The sequence below is a fragment of the Felis catus genome, chromosome X (assembly GCF_018350175.1).
Source record: "Felis catus isolate Fca126 chromosome X, F.catus_Fca126_mat1.0, whole genome shotgun sequence".
NCBI lineage: Eukaryota > Metazoa > Chordata > Mammalia > Carnivora > Felidae > Felis > Felis catus.
The window spans coordinates 90,111,974-90,137,735 of NC_058386.1; the positions used below are offsets into that span (position 1 = coordinate 90,111,974).

A 25,762-nucleotide genomic window follows, 5' to 3' on the forward strand; every position below is an offset into this window, starting at 1 on the left:
AATATGTCTTGTGGCAGTTTCCTTTCTTTTATTAATTGTCCTTCAGTGTAGATTTGTCATTGTAGCCTTTGCCCCAAACAAAATAACCTCAGCCTGACAACTGGACCGGAGCAACGAGCTGGTTATATTAGCAGCCACATGTATACCTCTGCTCTGTATGGACTCTCTTCCCTTTGGAGCAGACTCAGGTTGGGGCAAAGATGGGCAGAGAGACGAGGAACAAAATACCCATCTTTTCTGGCTTAAATGTAATAGCTGTATTGACGTACAGACACACACACTGGGAGAGACCGCTACCGAAAGATCCAGGGCCTTACTGAAGCACAAACCAAATCAGGCTGTGACTAAATCCACACTGACTTGTGACAACCACTAAACAGAACATATTAAAAGGGATACGCAGAGGAGTGACTGGGTGGCTCAGTCCATTAAGTCTCTGACTCTTGATTTCAGCTCACGGCCATGGGATCGAGCCCCACATCGGGCCCCACGTGGGACTCCATATCAGGCTCTGCATCAGGCTACATGTTGGGCTTGGAGCCTGCTTAAGATTCTCTTTCTCCGGCTTTCTCTGCCCCTCCCTACCTCAAAAAAAGAGGGGATCAGCACTCAAAACAAGGTCATTTCTTTCTAAAATAATATTAATCACAGTGTCTTGAAGTGCGACGGGGAGGAAAAACCACCTGGGGATCAGACATGACACCAGGTGATTTCCTACTGACCACGAGCCAATATATAGCCAGCACCACCAACCACTGTCAACCAGTAGCTCAGAGGAAGGAAACACAACAATACCATATGTTCATTGCATCTAATTCAAACTATAACTTCCTGGCAATACTTCCAAGCTAGTGTGCATTTCTCTCCCTAGAGCAGTGAGGGGGAGAAAAAGATAAATCGGAAATAGTTTCTACCTTAAGGAGCTTATAATTGGTAGGGCGGTAAGACATGGGCACACATAATGAAAACCAAAAGGTAACAAAGTGATAGATGCTACTGGAGAAGGGCCAGTTACATGCTGAGGAGTCTCAGAAAGGAAGGAGTTTTACTCCTAACGTACAGGATTTTTAAAAAGTGCTTCATGGAGGAGGGGGCAGTTAGGCTGGCCGTTGGATAAGCAGGGTTTGGGGGTGGAGCAATTAGGGATGGAGGTGGGAAGGCAAAGAAGAGAGAAAGGCCTTCCGTCTGGCATTTATCATAACGTGACCAGAGGACCGCCTGCATCAGAATTTCAGGCAGTTGCATGTGAGGTACGTCTTGAGAAACCTGTAGGATTTCCACAGGCAGAGATGGACGGAAAAAGGTTTTCCAGAAAGAGGTGGTGTTCCCTCCTCCCAGATCTTGCTGTACACGTGCAGTTGTTACCTAGGCCGCCATTTTGTTCCCCCCAGTTCCTTACCATGAACCAGCCGTCACTCGTTCACCCCAAAGTTGGTTGCCATATGACTGGAATTAGATGCTCTGACCAGAGAGTGGCATTCGTTACTTTTCTATTGCTTTCAGGTCTCAGACTTCTAACAGGTTCAATTTAAGTGCACTAAGCTCAAATGTAAACCATTGTTTGGGGCTGCCTCCAGTCACCTACACGGTCTTAGGAATGGCTTCTCAAAGCAGGGCGTGTGGACCACCTGTCTCAGAGTGCACAGTGGGGCCTATATCTACAAGCACAATCCGGAACCCCACCCCAAAGCCATTGAATCAGAATCTCTGTAGTGGTTGTCTGGGGATCTGAAAGTTCTCCAGTGATTCTGAAGCACACTGGAGTTGGAGAAATCTTGAGGGGGAGAGCGAAGGTACAAAGGGAAAAGAGCACAGGAACACTGTGAGTAGAACCTGAGGTACACAAATGGAAGAATGTGGGCCTCAAGGGTTTAGCTGAAGCTACAACATGGGTTGACGTGTTTTCTACTGGCAACAGGCAGCCATTCTTTTCAGTGCCAGAGTGAAGAGGGTAAGCCTGGAGCCAGACAGCCAGGACTCAAACCTTAGCCCCTTGACTCACTAGCTACATAACCTTGGACAAAGCTGTTAACCCCTGTCTGCCTCAGTTTCGTTATCCATAAAGTGGGGATACTAACCATCCTCACCACACAGCATCCTCATGGGAGAAAATGAGTTCATATCAAGTGTTTAGAACCGTGACTGGCATTTAGTAGGTACGATATGTGTCAACATAAATACTTTTTTTTTTTTAAGTAAGCTTTACACCCACCATGGGACTTGAACTCACGACCCCGAGAACAAGAGTCACATGCTCTACTGACTGAGCCAGCCAGGTGCCCCGGCACAAATACTTTTGAGTAGAGGTGTGGTATGGTTAAGGTTAGGTTTCTGGAAGATTAACCTAGCAGTAATGTATAGGAGTCAACTGCCCATCCCCTATCAGTAAATCCTATAATTTTGTCCCTCTAACTCAGTGATTCTCAACCTTGGCTGCACATTAGAATCACCTCTCTTCCCCTCCACCCCCAGTCTGGACACAAATTTATCAAGGTAATTCTAATATAGACACATGGTCAAGAAGCAATGCTGTAAATATATTTCAAACTTGTCCATTTCTCATTATTGTGCCCGCACCGTATGCAAGACACTGTGCTAGGTCCTTTTCCTGCATTATTTAAACCTTACAACCCTTTGGGGGTCAGTGCTAACATTATCCTCCCTTTAAAGATTGTTAGAAAGGTTGAATGCATTGCTCAGGATTATCCAGCGAGAAAGTAGCAGGACTGGGATTAGAACCGTGGCAGCCTGGTTCCAGAGGCTCCAGTCTGAACCACTACTCTATATTGTGTCTCTAAACCAGGCATCTGTCCTCTCACACTAGACTCTCACTCCTCCACTTGCCTTCTCCCTCTCCTCTCCCCTTGCTTCGTTGCTTCCCTCTTATCTAGTCTGGACACAACAGCCAATGAGATCTTTTTAAGACATCAACTGGTTCATGTAATGCCCTGCTCACAACCTTCTGACGGCTTCCCAATGTACTTAAGAACTGAAATACAAACTCCTTCCCATGGCCTTGAAAGTCCTGTGTGGTCCGACTCCTGTTCACTTCTTCAGCCTCATCTCAGGCCAGTTAACTATAATCACTGTATTCCAGCTACACTGGTCCTCAGATCCTTGAATGCTTTGAGCTCTTCCTTGCTGGGGCCCTTGAATTTTCTTTTCTTTCTGCCTGGAATGCTCTTCCCCCAGGATCTTTGCATGGATGGGTCTTTTTCATCTTTCAAGTGAGAGCTTAAATGTCACCTCAGCAAGGCCTTCCCTCCCACTCAACGTAAATGCTATCCCCTCAGTCTTTTATTTGTTTTCCTCATGGCACTCACATATTTAGATTTAGATTTTCACTTACTTGTTTGTTTATGATTTGTCTTCTATGGTAGAATGTGAGTTCCACAAGAGCAAAGAACATACCTTTGCTGCTATGTATGCTACATACAGTTGTAGAGGGTGTGTACTGCACAAAAGTGCTGCCGTTTAGGGGGTGCATTCGCAAAGATTTTTCTGGCAAATGGCAGTAAAGTGTCTTAAATAAAAGGATTCTTTTTTGAATTCGCATACAGATGCCATATAGTCTAGTGGTGCCCTGTGTGTTCACTGTATTTACCAATATGTATCCAGCTTCTAGCACAGGGCTGAGCATATGGTAAGTAGATGCTCAATAAATATGTTGATTGGATGGACGGAAAGAAGACAAAATTAGAATACTGCTAGAAACAGCCAGAAAAGAGACAGATCGAAGACTGCTGATATAGTAATCTCAGAAGAGGGAATAAAGGAGAAATTAAAGGCGATTATGCTTGACCTTAGGAACCCAGAGTGGAAAATGGCGCTATTATCAAAGGAATGGAAACCAAATAAGAAAAAAATTGGGTTGAGAAGACACTGATGCCATTTGGGCTATAATTTGAGAAGACGATGCCTTCCAATGTGCTTTTACTGAGTTTGTCACCATTGGACGGTGGGGTTTTAAAGAATATATCTACATTTGCCCTGCACAGTCTTCAAAGTGGTCATGTCAATGCTTTGCAAGGCCCAATCTTCCTTTCAAGGCTGTGCATGGAAATGGCCTGTGTTTTACAACACAGTAAAAGCTAGAAGAGATTAAGGGAGAAGAGACAGAGACACTTTCTCAGTAGATGATGCTCACTCTTTCTTTCCTGCCACACTCCCGCATGGTTTCTTTCAGGTGGTTGCCCTTAAAATCAGTGTTTTTGGGGGGCCCCCGCGTGGTTCAGTCAGTTAAGCATTCAACTTCGACTTAGGACATGATCTCACAGTTTGAGAGTTTGAGCCCCACGTCGGGCTCTGTGCTGACAGCTCGGAGCCTGGAGGCTGCTTTGGATTCTGTGCCTCCCTCTCTCTCTGCCCCTCCCACGCTCGCACTCTGTCTCTCTCTCCAAAGATAAATAAACATTAAAAATTTTTTTTTAAATCAGTGTTGTTTTTCTCCCTTTTGTGAATCAACTGCCCCCACCCCACCCCCTGGCTCTAAACTAAGGCTACCATAGAAAATTTCCCATCCTAGGACGTTGGGAAGCTATTTTCCTCTCTTCCAAGTACAGCAGCATCCCTACCTCTTGGGATACGGGGTACCTACCTCTGCACACCCGGCAGCAGGAATCCGGAACAGAGACTGGGAATGCACAGGTTAACTTGGGGCAAGTCTTGAGACCACAATACACGTTTCCCTCCTGCCAAGTAAAAACAGAACTTAAGGTCAGAAGGATCTGGGAATAAGTAAAGGCTTCTTAGATTGGGACCTGGGATGAGTAGGGACTCAAAATGGGCTACTCCTTCCCAGTGCCCTCGCATAGTTAGTTCTAGGTACTTCCGAGATTTGATTATGCTTTATTTTTTTTTCCTGCTTACTATTTCTCCAGGCCAGAGACTAAGTCACGGAAGAGTTGGCAACCCTCGCTGGGGATCCCCTGAGGTGGTACAGGGTAGTCAGTGAGAGAGCTGCCGTAGCCCCGCCAAAGCCCTAAATATGGTCTTGCCCTTCTCTTCTCTTTGCATTGTATCCCTTGGTCCCCATCGTGCCCCAGCTGGACACTGGGACTTCAGGGAATGCAGATTTGCATGACAGCCCCCCTTCTTTATAAATCTCCAAGCCAGGGAGACAAATTGTCTCGGGGGCCAGGGGGGGAATGCAAAATTACACGGGCTGATCGGAATGGACAGCTCAATTCAGCACAAGGCAAGCGAGAGAACCAAACTTACTTGCTGTTAGGTCTGTCTTTACATAGATTCCACCTCCCTAAAGTTCTAGGTTCCAAACATCTTTCCTTACACCTTGTTCTTAATTCTTAGAAGCAATAATTCTGGGGCGAGAAGGCTCCCTAAAAAGTCATTAGGAAGGCAAGGCCACAACCAAATTCTCCCAAACTACTGAGATACCATATTTTTACTACAAGTCCCTAGGGGAAGAGATTCTCAAACGTCCCTTGGCAATCCAGTGTTTAAGGCCGTTACTGGCAATAAAAAGTTTCTACATCTAACTTCATTTCCTCTCACTTCAGGTTAAATGGCCATTTTATTCCATTTTCTGGTTCTACCTATTACATTCTCTGGATTGCACGATTACATGAAGATATAATCGATTTACTTTACTCCTAGGGTATACACAGTTCTGACAAGTAATGTCACAGAAATAATCATGTTTTGCTGAGAGAGTTCTCAATGCACGGCACCAGGGACAAACTGGTTAGGAGAATACATCAGAGATGGGATCCAAGAGATACCCCCCTTTTCTTGTGAACTGGGGCACTAGGGTGGCTTAGTCGGTGGCATCCGACTTCAGCTCAGGTCATGATCTCACGGTTCGTGAGTTCGAGCCCCGCATAGGGCTCTGTGCTGACAGCTCAGAGCCTGGAGCCTGTTTTGGATTCTGTGTCTCCCTCTCTTTTCTTTCTCTGCCCCTTCCCCACTCGCTCGCGCGTGTGTGCACGCGTGCTCCTTCTCTCTCTCTCTCTCTCTCTCTCAAAAGTAAGTAAACATAAAAAAATCGTTGAGTCCTTCTAATGAAGGCTTTGCTGGTGTGACTATTAAGAAAAGGAGGACAAATGAAGACCGTCAGCTGATATTTGTCTATTTAAACAGTCCTAAAGCTTCAAGACCAGCATATAACTGGGTCTGACTTTAACATAGGTCAGGGTTGTTCAGGGTTGATGCAGATCAGAGAGTAGATCAACAGGGAGGCTTAGGATTCAAATGCAATTCATCTTCCATTCAAACACCTCACGGTGTAGGCTCAAAGTAAAGGTGTAAGCACAGAGAAAGCTCCGGTGTTGGGGTAGGGGCCAGCAGGCATTAAATGCTGGGTCTTACCGAACAGCTGCACTGGGTGCATTGATTGGGTTGCCGGTTCTGAAAGAGCCCTTCAGCCATGAACAGCTCACCATGTTGGTAAGTGGTCCCGTTGTACTCACATGACTTGCTGGTCACCTTGTTGTTCGCTGGGGGTAAGGAGTCTTCTGGGACAGGGTGGAGAAAAACCACACCGAGTATTAGCATCATTGCAAAGAATGTCATAAATCCCAACAGCAGACAGGGCTGTACCATATAGAGGGAGTTAAAAGATAGCCCCGGGGTGCCTGGGTGGCTCAGTCGGTTAAGCGTCCAACTTCGGCTCAGGTTGTGATCTCATGGCTGGTGGGTTCAAGCCCTGCGTCGGGCTCTGTGCTGATAGCTCGGAGCCTGGAGCCTGCTTCGGATTCTGTGTCTCCCTCTCTCTCTGCCCCTACCCCGCTCATGCTCTGTCTCTCTCTCTCTCTCTCTCTCTCAAAAATAAATAAACATTAAAAGAATTTTACAGATAGTTTCTAATTCAGTGGCCGATGACTTTAGATAATATTAAAGTGACCAGACAAGAACAGCAACTGATATGATCACCCATCTGTTCTTTTATTTGGTGAGCATTTATTGAGCACCTATGATGTGCCAGGCACTAGAATGGGTACTAGAGAGAAATCAGAGAAGGACAAGGCTCCTGCCTTGAGGGAGCAAACAGACCAGATGAATAACGTGTTAACTTGCCTGGAAGGAGGGAGTCCTTTCAGAAGACGAACCATCTATTATAACTACCCTGGTAACCTTATCCCCTCCCATGTTTTATATCACTTGGTATGTACTTGTATGTTTGTTCTGGCCCCTGGGGTCCTTGCTTGTTTTTTTTTATTGAAGTATAGTCACCACACGAAGTCTCTGCTTATTTTTAATTCCACCACCAAGATCTCCCCCCTCCTCCCATTCTTTCCACCTGCTGAAGTCCTGTTCAATTTTGAAGTCTCAGGAAAATTCCCTTTTCTTCTGCAAAGCATTCTCCAATAGCTCCAGCCCACGATCTGGACCTCTCAAAACATGTGATTTCTGAAGCACACAGTCTGGGACTTGAATATTACTGTATCTCATATTCTTGAATTATAGTCATCTAGCCAACAATTTACGAAGTGATTTCACACAGATTATTACACCGGAGCCTCATAACAACCCTATCAATCAAGGGAGGCAGATCTTGAACTTCATTTTTCATTTGAGGGTAACAAACCTCTGAGGTGGACTTTTCTGAAGTCACGAATGTAGTGAGCGATGGCCCCAAATTCCATCTTCTTTCTATCAGCCTATGTACACATATGCAGGTTTTGCTTTTTAAGGACTTGGACTCTGCCTTACGTGTCTCTTTCCTTTGTGGGGTCTAGTGCAGGGTTCCCATGTAGCAAAAACTCAATGCACCAATGCACTTGGTGAGTGGACTCTAAATGGCCTCAAAAAGTCTTTTTACTGGGCTTCCTTAGGATGCATGCTGTGTGTGTGCATGCACGCACACACCCGCCCCCCCCCCCCACGCACACACACCAAACAACCCAGATGAAGCTAATCATTGATGTACAAATTAACAATAGATATAAAAAGAGCTGGGAAAGTGCCCTCTGTAGAATAGTGGAAGAAGAGAAGTCAGAGGAGTTGTGTGTTTTGTTAAGGGAAGGCTCAGACAGTGAAAGCGTCCTTTCCTTCCCATCAGTCAAAAGTATACTGAAGGTGCGCCTGGGTGGCTCAGTTGGTTGGGCGTCCAATTCTTGATTTTCGGCTCAGGTCATGATCTCACGGTTCCTGAGTTTGAGCCCCATGTCGGGCTCTGTGCTGACAGTCCAGAGCCTGCTTGGGATTCTCTCTCTCTTTCTCTCTCTGCCCCTCTCCTGCTCATGCTCTCTCTCTCTCTCAAAATAAATAAATAAAACTTTTAAAAATAGAAAGAAAGGTATAATGAAAATGAGTCCATCTTATGGGTCAATTATACCTCAGTACGACTGTTTTAAAAAAAAAACAGAATAGATGAATCACTAAATTCTACTCCTGAACCCAATATTTTCCTATATGTTAACTAACTAGAATTTAAATAAAAACTTGAAACAAAATAAAACAAAACAGAATAAAATTGTCCTCAGGATGTTGGTGAAAATAATAAAGGTGAATGGTAATAATAATAATAATAATACAGCTAACATTTATTGAGCCCTAATTAATATGCCAGGCACAATGGTGAGTGCTTTTCCATGCATTTTCTCCTTGGCTTTTACTTATTTTGCTGATGGGGAAACTAAGGTTTAAGAAATTAAATGACTTGCCCCAGGTCACACAACTTGTGAGTGGCAGCACCAAAATCTGAACTGATGTCTGATTCTAGAATCATCCGTCCTTGCACTATCAAGGAGGCTATCAATCACATCAACCCTGGAACAAGGAAGGGGCCATTCGATTTAAAAACCAAAATCAATGGAACATGAAGGTTATGTTGTTCCTTTACAATGTTTTGGCCTAGAATACCTAGAAAACTGATATCACACTTACTTTGGCTTCAGTGATTTCTATAACTAACTCAATTCTATAATTTGCTATATAAACTGATCTAGCTTCAATTTCTGAGTAACTTACTCCTTGGGTGTGAACTGCTTATTAATGACCCCTTACAGGATGCAAAAGAAGTTCCTTAAAAAGAAGCCTCAGCTCCTAGAAAAGGTGTATTTCTTACCAGCAGACCCTAAGTCCTGGCCCCTGCCCACAACAGGACACAACCAGACAGATTTAGCTGGAAGACAGGAATGAAACTCACTGGAGAAAGGACAGGAGCAGGGCCCACTCACCCCCCTGGGCTCTAATTACACCAAATATCTGTACTTTGTGGCGAAGGAAAACTAGGATGACCTACAAAATAATATCTACCGTGACTCTTACAGGAGTTGACAGATCTTTGGAATACCAAAAGAAGAAAAAGTGGGTTGGAATTATTTTGCCTCAGAAGAATGTGGATTGATCTTTGAATTGGGCCTTCTACCAAGGGATCAACGGGGGGGGGGGGGGGCAAGTGCAGGGTGAGGTTTTCCAGGGGAAGCATGACCTTGAGAGTCTTTCTTGCAATAGTCTGCATAGCGGCCTGGCATGGAGTCTATTAATCTACTCAACAGGAGATGGGGAGAAAGCAAAAGACAGAAAGACAAAACAGAATCAAAGAAAAAGAAACCAACTATGAGCAAGTTAATGCTAGGTTTACACAATAAATTTATCTTAATAGCTTTCCATTTATTCTTATTTCATTCTTTTAATATCCCTAATGGAGTGGTGGTGGGGGCATTATGAAAGTGAGGCTACTGGTACCCCAAAAGATTTGGCCCATGCCACACAGCTATCTAATAGGAAGCCCAACTCAGACATACAGTTTTCCTGTCTCGAAGTATGTTTTTCTTTACACAGAGTGGGTGTTAAAACTGGCTGGCAGGAAAGAAATTAAATCAGTACATGCAAGAGATATCTGTGCTCTCGTGTTTATTGCAGTGCTGTTCACAATAGCCAAGATATGGAAACAGCCTAAGTGTCGGTCAACCGAGGAATGGAAAAAGAAACCATGGTATATATACACAACAGAGTATTATTCAACCTTAAAAAAGAGATCTTGCCATTTGCAACAATACTGGATGGACCTGGAGGACAGTATGCTACGTGACATAAGTCAGATACAGAGGTTAAAAAAAAAAAAAAAAAAAGGCATGATTTCCCTTTTGGTGAAATCTAAAAAATGTCAAATAATAGAAGCAGAAGGTAGAATGGTGGTTCCCGGGGTCTGCGGTTCAGGGAGAAGGGGAGATGTTGGTCAAAGGGTATAAAGCTGCAGTTATGTAAGATGAATACGGCTGGAGAGCTAATGTACAGCGTGATGACTATAATTAATAATATTGTGTTGGGTCCCGGAAATCGGCTAAGAGAGAAGATTTCAGGTGTTCTCACCACAAAACAAACGCGAACTATGTGAGGAGATGATGTTAATTAGCTGGACCACAGTAATCAATTCAATCTGTTTATGTATAACAAATAAGCATGTTGTACATCTTAAATGTATACAATTTTTACTAAAGAAAAGAATGTTTTTCAAACTGGGAGACAAAGACCACTGAGTCAAAAATCCCAGCTTAGGTATCCACACTCCACAACCTTACACAAGCCACTTTACCCCTCTGGGTCTCAATTTTTCTTTCTTTTTTTTTTTTTTTAGGGTTTATTTACTTATTCTGAGAGAAAGAGAGGGAGAAACAGAAACAGAGAAAGCAAAAAAGAAAGAGAACGAGTGGAGAAGGGGCAGAGAAAGAGAGAGAGAATCCCAGGCAGGCTCCACTATCAGCGTGGAGCCCGATGTGGGGATCGATCTCATGATCATGAGACCATGGCCTGAGCCGAAATCAAGAGTCAGACGCTCAACTGACTGAGCCACCCAGGCACCCCAAGGGGTCTCAATTTTTCTAAGAATGGGACATACGGAAGTGTTGAGTCACTGTATCATACACCTGAAACTAACCTAACACTGTATGTTAACTATACTGGAATTAAAATTTAAAAACATATATTTAAAAAGCACCCCCCCCAAAACTTAGTGGATTAAAACTATAAGAACTAATAATAATAATAATTACTTAATTACTTAATTAAACAGGCATGGACTCAAATGCTAGCTGCACAGTAAAGTGGAACAGCAAGGCCCTTACATTCTTCATTTATAATGCAAAGGAAAGAATGCATTCTCAGAAATTAATTAATTAAGTTTGGAGAAGTGATTTGGAAGTGATTTGGAACCTGAAGTTTTATCTAATAAAAATGGGTAGTTGTTTCATTAAAAAAAAAAAAAAAAAAAAAAAGAATGGGACGTGGGAGTTAAATTTCCCCTTACATCTTTAAAATTGTTTTTTAATGTGTATTTATTTTTGACTGAGAGAGAGACAGAGAGAGAGGGAGACACAGAATCCGAAGCAGGCTCCAGGCTCCGAGCTGTCAGCACAGAGCCCGATGCGGGGTTCAAACTCATGAACCGTGAGATCATGACCTGAGCCAAAGTTGAATGCTCAACCAACTGAGCCACCCAGGCGCCCCTTGCCTTGGATTTTAGAAGGCCAACACAGCACGCAAGGAACCACAGAAGCAAGGAAGGCCACCTGGTACTCTACCCTCTGCCTTCCTCGATTTTCCAAGGTGGCCGGGCTTCTAACCAACTATCCTTGGAACACATTCGGTGCTCCTGGCTGAAAATTGGCAGAAAATGCATCCAAAGCATAGCTGGCCTCAAAGCCCCTCAGGGGAGTGCTACTCTGAGGAGAGGCGGGGCAAGGACATCGTGGGGTAAGCAAACCAGCACGATGCCATCTGACTATAGTTATGCCAGGAATAGAAACTACTGCTTCCACGCACCCCCCCATCCCATTAGGGATGGTCTTATAAACAGCAGAACTATGACTTCCGGGGGGCTCAAAAAACACTCCCCTATCCTAAATATCTCTTCCTTCCTTTTCTCTCACTGATACCTCAAATGCCATCATTAGAAGTCCATTACTTTGGGGTAAATGGTTGTCTTTGGGCAATCAGATTTTATAATCCCAATACTTCTACGAGAGGTTACACATTGTCAGGAACATCTTAGTATGAATAGCCTTGCCACAAGTTTGTTTGGTTTTGTTTTGTTTCTCTTCAGAGAAACTGACACATTTTAACCAAGAAGTCTGTGGTCCTATCCCACTTCCTTTGGTACACCATTCTCTCCCCTCCTGGCACTAGCCTTCTTCCCACCCTCGGGAACCCAAAGTCCGCATGCCAGCTGCTGACTTCTCCACTCTCCCTACCCTCAAATTTCTATTTTCTTAGTGGGCCACTTCTTGGCTCTTCAGAAAGGTCGCTTGTACATCAGGAGACAAATCAGGTCCCAGTGTTTATGAGAGATGCAAACCCCTCCAGAGCTCCCAGTTGCCAATCTCCTGGTCTCCAAGCCTCTCCCTTCTTTTGCCATTGCTGCCATTACTCAGGTTCCTACTTTACTCTTGATGGCTCAGCCTGGTGCTAATGTGTCCAGTCTCGTTCTCTGTCATCCGACTGGTCGGCTCCCAGCACATATGCAGACCGTGCCGGAGGTGGTGGTGGATGGGGAATTGAGAGATGAAGGTACAAGCCTTGAAGGAAGAGGTTACCTTCCCTTGAATTATGATCACACACACACACACACACACACACACACATCCTGAAAAAACCCGAAGAACATAGAGGGATTCCCTTCTTTCCATGGATAACTGGACATTTAATTAAACGACGTTTGCTTTGTGTTTATGTGTACGGTAGGTAAACAAGGCATGCCCCTGACTTCAAGGAGAATCCTGCCGTCTTCAGAGGGGCTGGCACAAAAAGATGTTAAATGAGAACATATTTAAATAAGTCATAAAGGTGAAGGCTAGAAGAGAGGTCAGATTATTTATCACAAATTGGCAAACTATGCCAAGTGGGAAGGAATACCACCTGCATCACTAACGATTTCAGTCAGACACTAGAAAGCTGTATTTCTCATTCCAAAATTAAGTTTCAAGTTTCTGTTGGAAAGAAATTCTACTTGAAGGCCAGAGGCTAGACTAGGTGACTATTCTGGGTGTCTTCCAACCAGAGAAAGACAATCCTACAAAACTGGTCACGGAAGCCCAGCTGTCCTCCCACTAGTGGGACAGACTCTAGTCAGGACTCTGTGTTCCCAATCTGACCATAATGAGATGGTTCTTTGCCACTGACACTATCCGGCACCTCTGGGGCAAGTGTGAGCTATTGCGGTGCTTTCTAAAACACACTGTTTTAGAGTGTGTAAATTTGGGCTGGCTCTTAGGCCTTGGCCCAGATGGAAAGAAAGCAGACAGCTAAGGATGCTCGTGGGAGACCACTTATACTCCATCAAGGAGTGCTGCTGTAGTGAGAGAAGGACAGCGGTGTGCTGTGTCTTGTTTCTTTGGGATGCTCAGTAAAAGTGAAGGTACTGCTTCAAGTGGGTCTAGCAGCCACAGCAGCAATGCCTACCATTCAGATCTCTTCCTTTCCATGCTCCAACCGCTCCCGCTTTTTTTTTTCCTGGGCCTCTCCAAACGATGACTTAAATGCACCGGCTTTCCTGGGACAGAGACCTAAGACTTCCAGATCTTCTCCAAACGCTCCTCTTCCATAAAGACTTAGCTCTTCTCTGGCCCACCACATTGAGGTCCTTATATAAGGAGGCATAGGACTTACCTCAGTAATTTATGCTAAGATGTCAATGGAAGGAAATGTTTGAAAACAGGTTATTTTTCTAGATAATTAAATTGTTACCATGGCCCTTTGATGTTTGAAGCTATTGGCTTTGCAGAATGTTGGGCTTATGTGGTGGAGATTACTGAAAACACAGCCTCCACAATATGTCCTATTGGGAGGAGAGGCCTGACTTCAGGGTTTTCCATTTGGGTTCAAATTCCAGGCTCACTATTAATTAGTTACCACCTATTAGCTGAGCAAGTCACTTCGTATTACTGAGCCTCCGTTCCACCATCTACAAAATGGAGCTCGTAACAGTACCTACTTCATAGGTTGTTGTGAGGAACCAACAAGATAAGATGCATAATGAGCTTGGCATAATACTGGGTGCATATTCATGCTTAATAAATGTTGTTACTGTAATATTACTATCAGCTATAAATGACAGGATTTTTGGAAGGTAGAAAGTAGGTTGGTAAGGCAGCAGATGTGGGGCTGCCTAATCTTTACAGTGCCTGCGTTAGACTGAATGTTTGTGTCCTCCTCGCCCCCCAAATTCATGTATTAAAAACCTAATCTCCCAACGTAATGGTATTAGGAGGTGGGACCTTTGCAAAAGACATGAACAGACACTTTTCCAAGGAAGACGTCCAGACGGCCAACAGACATGTGAAAAGACTCTCAACATCACTCATCATCGGGGAAATCCAAATCAAAACTACAATGAGAGATCACATGACACCAGTCAGAATGGCTAAAATTAGCAACGCAGGAAACAACAGGTCTTGGTGAAGATGTGGCGAAAGAGGAACCCTCTTGCACTGTTGGTGGGAATGCAAACTGGTGCAGCTGCTCTGGAGAATAGTGTGGAGGTTCCTCAAAAAGTTAAAAATAGATCTACCTATATACTCAGCAATGGCACTGAGTATTTACCCAAAAAATACAAAAATACTAATTCAAAGGCATATGTGCAGTCTGATGTTTAGTGCAGCATTATCAACAGCACTATCGGCAATAGCCAAACTATGGAAAAAGCCTAAATGTCCATCAACTGACGAATGGATAAAGAAGATGTGGTTTATATATACAATGGAATACTACTTGGCAATGAGAAAGAATGAAATCATGCCCTTTGCAATAATGTGGATGGAGCTAGAGAGTATTATGCTAAGCAAAATAAGTCAGTCAGGGAAAGAAAAAGACCATATGATCTCACTCGTATGTGGAATTGAAGAAAAAAAATGAGCATTGGGAAAAAAAGAGTGAGAGAGACAAACCAAGAAACAGAGTCTTAATGACAGAGAACAATCTGATGGTTACCAGATGGGAGGTCGGTAAGGGGATGGGTTCAATAGGTGATGGGGATTAAGGAGTGCACTTGTGATGAGCACCGGGTTTTGTATGGAAGTGCTGAATCACTAAATTATACACCTGAAACTAGTATCACACTGTATGTTAACTGGAATTTAAATAAAAACTTGAAAAAGAAAAAAAGGAGCTGGGGGCCTTTGGGAGGTGATTAGGTCAAGATGGCAGAGCCTGCAGGAATGGGATTAGTGCCTTTATCAGAAGACACAGGAAGGAGATGATCTTTGTTCTCGGCACGTGAGGAAGCAGCCTGAAGGTGGGTCTATAAGCCAAGAAGTGGGGTCTCTCCAGACACCAGATCTGTTGGCGCGCTGATCTTGGACTTCTCAGCCATCACAACTGTGAGAAACAAATGTTTGTTCTAGCAAACATGGTATTTTTGTTCTAGCAGCCCGCGCTAAGACAACTGTTCTCCACTGCCCTGTAGAACTTCTCAATAATTGCCAGCTTCTGGGGCTCCTGGGTGGTTCAGTCGGTGAAGTGTCCAACTCTGGCTTTCTGCTCAGGTCATGATCTTGCGGTTTAGTGAGTTCAAGCCCCGAATCGGGCTCTGCGCTGACCGTGAGGAACCAGCCTGGGATTCTCCCTCTCTCTGCCCCTCTCCCCACTCGCTGTCTAATAAATAGATACATGGATAGATAGATAGATAGATAGATAGATAGATAGATAGATAGATGATAGATAGATAGCCGGATTCTGAGTGGTGACTAGAAAGTCACCTCTGAGCCATCACATTCACTAAGAATCCTTTTATGCCTCTGCTCTCGGTGGACTGGTAGAGCAGACTGTTCCTGCCACATCGATACTTCCAAAGGTGGCCAGTCCACTCTGTCCCTCAGCTCGCTTCCTCTTTGCTCTGCCAGAGTGCCTGACATGGCCCCAGGTTTAAGCATTAGCTAGAAAAGGGCTTTGCTGTTTTCAGAGGTTCAATGAGTTTGTAGTAATGACTACCGAACACTGGAAAAGTCCCACTATGAAGAGCAAGGCCTTGGGGCAGGGGACAAAAATCCACAGCATGCTGTCACTTCGCACCCACCCAGGAGGCTGTAATAAAAAAGACAAGAACACCAAGTGTTGGCAAGGATGTGGAGAAACCGGAGCCCCCTTCCACTGCTGGTGGGGGTGTAAAAATGTAAAATGGTATAGCTGCTTTGGCAAAGAGTTTGGCAGTTTCTGAAAGTTAAATATAGAGTTACCACATGAACCAGTAATTCCACTGCTGGGCGTGTATCCAAGAGGAGTCAAAGCAGAGACTCAAACAGATATGGTACGCGGATGTTCACGGCTGCATCATTCCGAGGAGCCAGAAGCCCAAAGGTGAAAACAACCCAAGTGTCCATCAGTGGATAAATGGATGAACAATAAGCGGTATATCCATACAGTGCAATGTTACTCAGTTGGACTAGATGACCCTTGACAACATTCGACTAAGGAATAAAGCCAGACACAAAAGGTCACAGGACATAGGATTCCATTTGGATGAAATGTCCAGAATAAGCAAATCCACAGAGACAGAAAGGACATCAGTGGGTGTCAGGAGCTGTGGAGAGGGAAGAATGGGGGACTGACTGCCAGGGGGTATGAGCCTTCGTTTTGGGGTGATGACGATATTCTGGAAGTGGTGATGGTGGTGGTACGTTGTAACTGCCCTGAATTCACAGTGAATTGTATCTCAATAAAGCTGTTACAACGAAATCACTAAACGCCCTTACAACCCGGACACGGGGGGCTGGGTACCCGAGTGGGACAGGCTTAAGCAAAATGAAGGTGCTGTGTAAGGTGACAGGGAGGCAGACAAAGAAGGGAAAGGTAAATGAAACAGGAAAGGAGAACCCACAAAGGGGTCTGGGGGCTGGGATGGGGAGGTCGATGGGAAGTCATAATTTGGTCTGGTGCTCCGTGGCCATGCCGCAGGGCACCCACCTTGGGAGGCGGGACAGGCCTGCCAGGCAGCTGAGCCAAAGGAAGGGGCTGATGCGGGGCTGGATTTTCCTGCTTGGAATCTTCAAGAAGACCATGTTTGGGCCCACACCAAGACTAGTGGCCTCGCTACTCGCACCCCCAGCCCAACCCCCCAGTGGGGTCCCAGGGCAGGAAATTCTTGCGGCAGACTCAGGAGATCACTCTGCAGCTCAAGAGACAGAGACACAACACTCTGTCCCGAGCAAGAAGGTGCCGAGTGAGAGGAAACAGTCATCTGCCGGTCCAGCTGGACAGGCGACTGGAAGAAAGCGCTTTCTGAAAGCTCACACCCCGGTGTAATCCTGCTTCTTCCCTCCTCACCCGGAACCCATCTGTGGGCTGTTTTTCATCCCGCTTCCCTTAATGTTTCAACTGTTGGCAGTCAGTAGCTGACCCTGCCGGGATGTGCCCTCTTGTCAGACAGATGCCGGGAATGACGGCTAGAGGAGAGGGTTTACGCCGGAGGGAAGACCCGTGTCTCTAGGAAGCAAGTGGTGCTGGTCTGCATCTCTGGGCCTACAGCTTCTGATGAACTCTCTGCATTTGTGAGTATGTGTATTTGTTGGCGACAATCATTTCATTGGCTTCTACTTCACGGGGATATAAGGGGAGCGAACGAGATTCCATGTTTTGAAAAGGCTCGGGGAGGAAAGAAGCTAGAGCCAACACAACCCATTGATGATGACTGTCTCCAGTTTTACCAGGTACATAAGCACCTGAAGGCACGGAGATCTGTCACTGAGTCGGCTCCAGTGGTCCAGTGTCCAGAGCTTACTCCATCTCATGATGGTTCTGCCGACTCAGAAAAGGCCCCTCAGTTTGTGATTTGCTGCCTTTCAGGCGGCAATCCTGGCCCTGCAGTGTCAGTCTCCTGCCTGTGGGCGAGCACCCAAGGGTTGAGGCTATAGGTATGGAGCAGTCTCATGGCATGGTCCAGCCAGGGTAACGAAGCACATTTCAAAGATGCATCCCCTCGGCTAAAGAACGCTCTACTTCAGGGGCACCTGGGCGGCTCAGTCAGTTAAGCGTCCGACTTCGGCTCAGGTTGTGATCTCGCGGTTCGTGGGTTCGAGCCCCTCGTGGGGCTCTGTGCTGACAGCTTGGAGCCCGGAGCCTGCTTCAGATTCTGTATCTCCCTCTTTTTCTCTGCCCCTCCCAAATAAACATTAAAAAAAATTAAGAATGCTGTACTTCAGGCCAACCAGTCGTTATCCCCCTCCCCCCACTGTGCTCCTTGGCAACTCTGCCCTGGCTCACCCTAGACCCAACCACCATCAGAGACCAACCTTTGCTTGCTCACATTGTAGCCAACCCTCACCATCCATCCAGCATGCTCTGATTTCTTGTGGCTGCTCTAATAGCCCGCTTGTCTGTACCCTACAGTCTAGCATCTGATATCAAGCGTACTATTTGCTAAATGATCGACGTTGCAATAGCAACACATGCTCAGATGCTGCGAGTCTATTATTAATTCCGTTCACATAGAGCAAGGCTGTTCTCATAGAGCAAGAAGTATGACTGAGAAGGGGGTCCATGGGTTCTCTCAAAGTGTTCCACGACCGAAAAGAGATGCCTCTGCTAGTTGAACACAAAGCCAGGAGCCTGTGGGATTCACTTCAGCGGCACTGGAACCCTGCTGGCAGTTCAGTCCAGTTCTCAGGTTCTAGGGTCACGCATGCTCGGTTTCTGCTTTCTGGAGGCTAAGAGCAGTTACCGGTGACAGCTTCCCATAATCCAGTCTTTGCAGGGAACCTCTCCATGTCCTGTCCTGTCAAAATGTCTTCCTCCACTTTACTGAGCAGCTTTATCATCAGCTCCATTATTCAGCTCATGGACCATTCCAATCTCATTTGGGCCTCGTTTGCATCTGTCCAGAGAGGAAGCCATTTCCAGCTTCCTGTTGGAGATCTACATGGGAAACCCTAGAAGGCTTAGGTAATGAGAGTGGAACGGACACCATTACTTAGTGCCAAAGCAACAACTCAAACTTCATTTTACTGAGAGCCACAAAACTTGAGGGCTAGGGAAGCCCACTAAAATCTAGTCCAACGACTGGGAAAGAAGAACACCAAATCCTTCTGTTTTCAGGGGCCAACTTCCAAATCCCAAGTCTTCACTGGAACTCAGGTTATGTAGCCGAACATAAAGAGCATTTTCTTGTCTTATTCCTATGCTACTATCCAATAGGTTTTAAAATTGGTTTAATTACCCAGTGGTGGGATAAATGGACTTGTAGTTGAAATGGGAATGTTAAATCAACTATTCTGCATGACACCGGATTGTTAATGGCAGGTTGTGTAGTAACACGTGTCACTCACTGCCTTCCTCTTCTCCCTAAATAAGAATGAGTTCTACTATTACTTGGTTAGTTCTAATCCTTTGGGAGCTAGGCTTTTTTTTTTTTTTTGAAGGTCAATGACCCTTTGAAATGGACAAATTAGTCACTACCCTCAAGCAGCATTTACAGAAACAATGTGAGGCATCTGGCCGAGACAGTGGGGAGTGCAGGCAAGCATTCCTTTGTACTGCCTACCCCAGCATTTCCCAAGTCTGCTCTGTGGAGCACTACTACTCGGCAAGATGCTCTGTGCAAACAAAAATTCCGTGCTTCAAATCAAGTTGGGAAAAGATCCATATTCTATGCTCACAATATCCCTCTCGGTGTGTTAAAGGATATCAGAAGTCCCGCAGTAAAGAAAGAAACCTGTTTTTCACTACGACCCCACATCTTCTCAGATTGATTTTCCTGAACTGCTGCACTTTTGTTTTCATCTATGTGATAACTATGACCACCCGAGGAAGACTCATAACTGGGTATTTTGAGGATCTGGACATTTGCCATCTCATGGACAGCTAGACACTACTGAATTCAGGACCCTGCTCCCCAACCCTCAGTCACTCAGCCTTCCTCTAAGACCTAATGTATTTCTCCTGGGTAGCTATACAGCACCTCTTGCATCTTTTTCCTCTCCTCTCCTCTCCTCTCCTCTCCTCTCCTCTCTTTTCTTTTTTTCTTTCATTAGCGAGCCCTGTAAAACAAGAGAAAACGCCCCCTATGAAATACTGGATAGTGTTATTAACTTGAACCATACAGTTTGGCACTTGCAACAACAACCCAGTGACATCAGGCATGGGGGGAGGTGGGCAGTGAAAGAAGTCAAGCCCAGGAAGTTTGGATTTTTCCTGTAGAGGAGGAGAAGCCAGTGAAGTGATTTCGGCAGTAAAGTTATTTGGTGAGGTGAGTATTGCTGAAAGACTGGCCTAGGACAACTGGAGGAAACCACGGGGTTGGAGGCAGGACCTGTCGGGAGGCTGGAGAAAGAACCTAACGGAAGAAAAGAGGCATTCAGTACTTGAGGATTAATTGAGAAAACGTATCCCCCAACACGCATTTTGTTGTGTTTGGAAAAGTGTTAGTAGCAGGCTTCAGAGAGTGGTCCCCAGAGGCCATTGGCAGAGGCAGAGGGAAGGCGGTGGCAAACGGAGAAGGTTCCAGGCTGCTTGGAGCAGTCAGAGTGCTGTTAGGAAAAGTCAGTCCACTTCTTCCTGGAGACTAAATGAGGCGGCTCGTCAGCCTTGTCATGGAACTACCAGAGGAAAAAAGGAAGTATGGCGTTTCCCTCCAAGAAGAACCTTCAAGTATGGAAGCCGAAGTCCCTGCTGGGCACAGGGTAGCACACGTAAGAGTATACAATACAGAGACTGAAAAGCAAGTGTTTAGGGAATCTGGATGCAAAAAAACTGCACCACAGATCGCCCTGGGATGGCGAGTAGTCCTCAGGAAATGAAGGCGTGAACAACAGTCACAGGGTGGCCCCCCTCTTCATTTCCGAGTGATGTGATCACAAGCAACCGTGACTGTAGGGGTTGGAGATGAGGCAAGGAGATAAGGTTTGCTGCCATCTTTGGATTTAGCAGGACTGGAGCTGCAAATACGAGGTTCAATCATTGCTTTGGGCCCATCATTATCAAAAGAAGAGGGTGCCTTAATTCTCATGACGACGAGAGTTTCTGATGGGAGCAGTTTCAAGGTTCACACCTCGGCCCACCCCAAACTGGGAACCTTTGAGCATAATGACAGATGTCACTGATGGGAGTGTGGCATATGCAGACATTTCGGAGACAGAAACGAATCTGAGAGCCATAGTTCTGATAATTACAGTGATAGCATCAATATCATTAGCAGCTGCTATTTACTGACTCGTGCCTACACTGAGCAGGCTCTGCGTTCGGCACCATATGTGCGTGTCCATCAGCCCTGTTCTCCCAGATGCCACCCCATGAGGTAGGTCTTGCTGTTATCTCCCTTACAGATGAGGAAACTAAGGTCAGAAAGCGGTTAGACTGGGGGCGCCTGGGTGGCTCAGTCAGTTAAGCATCCCACTTCAGCTCAGGCCATGATCTCACTGTTCATGAGTTCGAGGCCCGCGTCGGGCTCTGTGCTGACAGCTCGGGACCTGGAGCCTGCTTCGGATTCTGTGTCTCCCTCTCTCTCTGCTCCTCCCCTGCTTGCTCTCTGTGTCTCTCTCTCAGGAAATGAATAAACATTAAAAAAAATTGTTTTAAAGAAAAAAAAAGAAAGTGGTTAGACTGGAGCCAGAACCATGGTGTCTGGCCCCGGAAGCGGAGCTACACTACATTCCTCTCGAGATCTCTATACTGCATTACGTGAAGCCACCGCTTGGGCAACACAGCCACCCACACAAAATCCTCTGCGACACTCAAACTGCTCTTCTGAAGTTCTTCTCCCTGGGAAGAACCCCCTGCCTCACTTGTGTGCCCGCTCTTTCGCTGGCACGAAGAACATCTAAAAAAAATTTACAAGGACCAAAAGGAAGCACGTGACTACCTCCCCTCATGATAACCTCACATGGTTATTAGGGAGAGTGTGCGGGAGCGGGTGGGGGAGGCTCTAACCTTGGGCTGTGCTTTCTTGACAGTGGCGGCAAGAGGGGATGGTCACAAACTACAGATTACCTTCGTGGTTACTGGGCCGGTGAAATGATCTCAGAATGGAACGATTCCCTCTACAGAACCTGAAAATGGCATCAGGAGCCGGCAAAGCGTCCCAGAAACCACCCGCTCTCTATTCAAAGCGTGGTATGGGGACCGGCAGCATCAGTGTTCCCTGGGAAGTGGTCAGAAATGCAGGATCTCAGATCCCCACCCTGACCTACCGAATCAGCCAGCGTCTGTGCCCCGAGGATTCCCAAGGATTCACATGCATTTAGTACAGTTCTGAGAGGCATTGCTTTAGGGCTTCTGGTTCTAAAGCTCACTGAAGGTTTTCCAAACCTTCAACAATACCCTAGAAAAGGAGTCAGCTTCTCAAAGGTACTGAGAAGGCTTTTTAAATTTTTTGTTTTCTTAACTTTTAGAGAGAGAGAGAGAGCGTGGGAGAGTGGCAGAGGGACAGAGACAGAGACAGAGAGAGAGAATGAATCCCAAGCAGACTCCACGCTGTGCAATGAGGGACTCGATCCCACCACCCTGGGATCATGATCTGAGTCGAAATCAAGAGTCAGATGCTCAACTGACTGAGCCACCTGGGCACCTGGAGAAAGCTTTTTTTTTTTTTAATGTTTATTGATTTTTGAGAGATACAGACAGAGCACAAATGGGGAGGGGCAGAGAGAGGAAGACGCCAAATCTGAAGCAGGCTCCAGGCTCTGAGCTGTCAGCACAGAGCCCAACACGGGGCTTGAACCCACAAACCACAAGATCATGACCTGAGCCAATATTGCACGCTTAACCGTCCAATTTGAGCTACCCAGGCAGAGAACGCTTTTTTATTCCTAGTTCTGGACATATACATGTGCCATTTGTTCCACACTGCCTCAACCTCTGCCTCCTGGGAGCAGTAGGCAAGCAATCCTAGAACTGCACTCCCTGCCACTCACAACCTTTGTCTCAAACTGCTGTCTCTATGAGAAATGGCAAAATGCCTTTAATGCAAGACCAGGATCCCGGGGAAGTGAGGCTATCTGCGCAAATTCCAAATACTTTAAGACTACAGCAATAATTCTCAGCTGAAGGCAATGCTACCCCCAGAGGACATTGGACAACGCCTGGAGACATTTTCTGTTGTCACAAGTAGAGGAAGATGCTACAGTACACGGGACGGTGACAACAAAAAACTACCTGGCCCCAAAGCAGGTGAGAAACCCTGGACCAGAGGAAATAATAAAAACAAATGACCTGACACGTAAATACTTGATACAAAACTAGGGAGAAAGGAAACTTTGTTGAAAGGGCTTTCTCCGTTCTGACCAACAGCTATGGGTTGAACACAATAGCTCTGGCTGCCCTTGAAGGAGTGATGTACTCCTTTTTGGCTTAGAGAGTTGGGCTCTTCTTCTTCAACCCAAGGTTCATCTCCAAAACTACACCATGTAAAAGCAACTGCTCAGAAGCCACTGATACACCCCAAAAGCCTTTTTTGCAAATATTAACGTCCAAACTCAGCATTAAATAAAACAAGAAAAAAATACCTTCGCCTTTTCCTCTCTACGAGAGAAGGCATACCCCATGACATAGTTTAAAACAGAGGGGCGCCTGGGTGGCTCAGTGGGTTAAGCGTCCGACTTTTGATCTCAGCTTGGGTCTTGATCTCAGGTGTATGCGTTCAAGCTCCACACTGGGCACTGTGCTGGTAATGAAGTCCACTTAAAAACAAAACAGGGGCGCCTGGGTGGCTCGGTCGGGTGAGCATCTGACTCTTCATTTTGGCTCAGTCATGAGCTTTCAATCATGGGATTGAGCCCTGCATTGGGCTCCTCACAGAGCGCTGAACATGGAGACTACTTGGGATTCTCTCTCTCTCTCTCTCTCTCTCTCTCTGCCCCTACTCGGCTCATGCACATGCACTTGCACTCTCTCTGTCTCAAAATAAGTAAATAAACATTAAAACAAAACAAAACAAAAAGCTAAACTAGAAAAAACATGAACCAAGAAGTAGCTAGAAGAACTACCAACTGATAGAGTTAATGTAATTATTGTATGTGAGCTTTAGAAGATTCTGAGTTCCCTGGTAGCCAGGGCAAAAAGTTCCCCGTTTAAAGCCTACCTTTTTGTTTCTTATAGTGATTTACGAACAGTCTAGGATTCGGAGTGAGTTGCCCAGGATCACTGATCATCATTTCACTGAATGGCATCTTTTTTCACTTCTCTAACCCTAGCACACATATTCCAAGCCTCTGTACCAGCAAGAATATAACTGACCTTACCTATGAGTCTATAGGCTGTGTGAAGCATAATGCAAAATGTGAGATCTGGGGGTGGGGGTGCATTTATGTCTATTTATAATACGAGTTCTGTGAGGGAAAGACTAATCTCTCACTGCACGAAAGCCTACAGTGCTCTGTGAGTGGCAAACATTTCAATGTTGAGAGAATGTTGGTGAAGACTTCAATCAAAGACTCGGCAATTTGACCCCTTCCTAGGAAAAGTCACCCTTGATTAGGACAAGTATATCCTAGTGGGGCACCTGGGTGGCTCCGCCGGTTAAGGGTCCGACTTCGGCTTAGGTCATGATCTCACAGGCTGTGGGTTTGAGCCCTGCTCAGGCTGTGTGCTGTCAGCTGACAGCACAGAGTCTGCTTCGGATCCTCTCTCCCCTTCTGCCTCTGCCCCTCCCCTGCTCGTGCTGTCTCTAAAATAAACATTAAAAATGACAAGTATACAGTAATACACACAGTGCTGTGTGCCCATCAAACCCGCTTTCCTCCTCTCCATCCCACCCATGTCCCCAACACCCAGATACAGTGCATTTCACAGCCTCGTGTGTGGTTAGGTAGGGCTATCGGAATGAGTTCTAGTCCGTGGAATGTGGTGAGAGCTGACATACGGATCTTTGAAGCCTGACCTGCATAACCTAATGCACAATCCTCCTTTCTTTCTTTCCCCTAGACTGGGTGGTGGGGGGCACATGCGGACGATCCTGTGGAGGACTCTCAGGCCACAGAGGATGGCGAGGCCACTACCCCGAAAAGGACCTGGATCCCCGGATGACAACATGGAGCAGAGCCCTCCTTCCCTATAGCCTCCCCCCTCCATTGTGTTTAGCCACTGAACTATTGGGATTGGAGAGCAATTAGCTGATCCCGACTAATTCTTTTGTCTTTACACATATATTCCCTCCTCCAAGATCATGGGCCAAAAGTTTCACTTCAGCCTGTAATATTGCATTGTTATCACTTTCTACCATTCGCTTTTCACCTCCCTTTTCCATCGTGACAACTGCCCTCCAGAGCACTACGGGCAGGAACTGCCCAGAGTCAATATGCTGAGAACGTCCCCTCTGATTCAAATTCCCATTAAAAGCAAACCAAAGTGAAATCAAAACCAGAGGCATGGGAAGTCAAACTGTTCTTAGGCCCGCTGCCCAGTGGCAATCAATCCTATCCTTAGGTCTAATGGCATGTCGGACCTGGCTCAAAGGCCCGAAGTGATGTTCATAGCTGGTCAACATAGCATTTTAAGGAATAATTGCTGTCCTAATGCTTTTAGTTCCTAAGCTATTCCCTCACGTGTTAATGTCAACGGCCAGCAGGACTGAACAAAGTCAGCCAGGGTTGGGCAAAAGAGGCAAATAGGCCAGAGGACCTATGGGCTAGGCAAGAGAGGATAAGAAGAACCTGAAAAAAAATGTTTTTAGAAAGCGTGATAGTCATTAGGACTATTCATCAACATTCTTATTCTTCTCCTTTCAGACACATGATAGCATTGCACTCCCCTGTCCCCTAGAAGTCAAAACATGGCTGTGTGATTTGCTCTGGCCAATGACATTTGAGCAGAAGTAATCTGTGTTACTTCCAGGCAGAAGTCTTTAAGAACCACGGCAAAATTTGCTAAGTTCCCTTCC

At 45.8% G+C, this 25,762-nt stretch overlaps 1 protein-coding gene across 9 annotated transcripts in view; it reads right to left on the reverse strand.

Annotated features, from left to right (window-relative positions):
* CHRDL1 (chordin like 1) overlaps nucleotides 1-25,762 on the reverse strand; it is a 118,203-nt gene that overhangs the window by 36,175 nt on the left and 56,266 nt on the right. For 6 of the 9 annotated variants that reach the window (XM_045050476.1, XM_006943927.4, XM_023249482.2 and 3 more), the window contains 2 exons: nucleotides 6,328-6,473; nucleotides 4,598-4,691 (listed from right to left, as the gene is read on the reverse strand). In XM_045050476.1, coding sequence (XP_044906411.1) covers nucleotides 4,598-4,691; nucleotides 6,328-6,473 — 240 coding nt within the window. The remainder of the gene's footprint in view (nucleotides 1-4,597; nucleotides 4,692-6,327; nucleotides 6,474-25,762) is intronic. The other 3 variants (XM_023249485.2, XM_006943928.4, XM_045050473.1) reach the window with 1 other exon arrangement.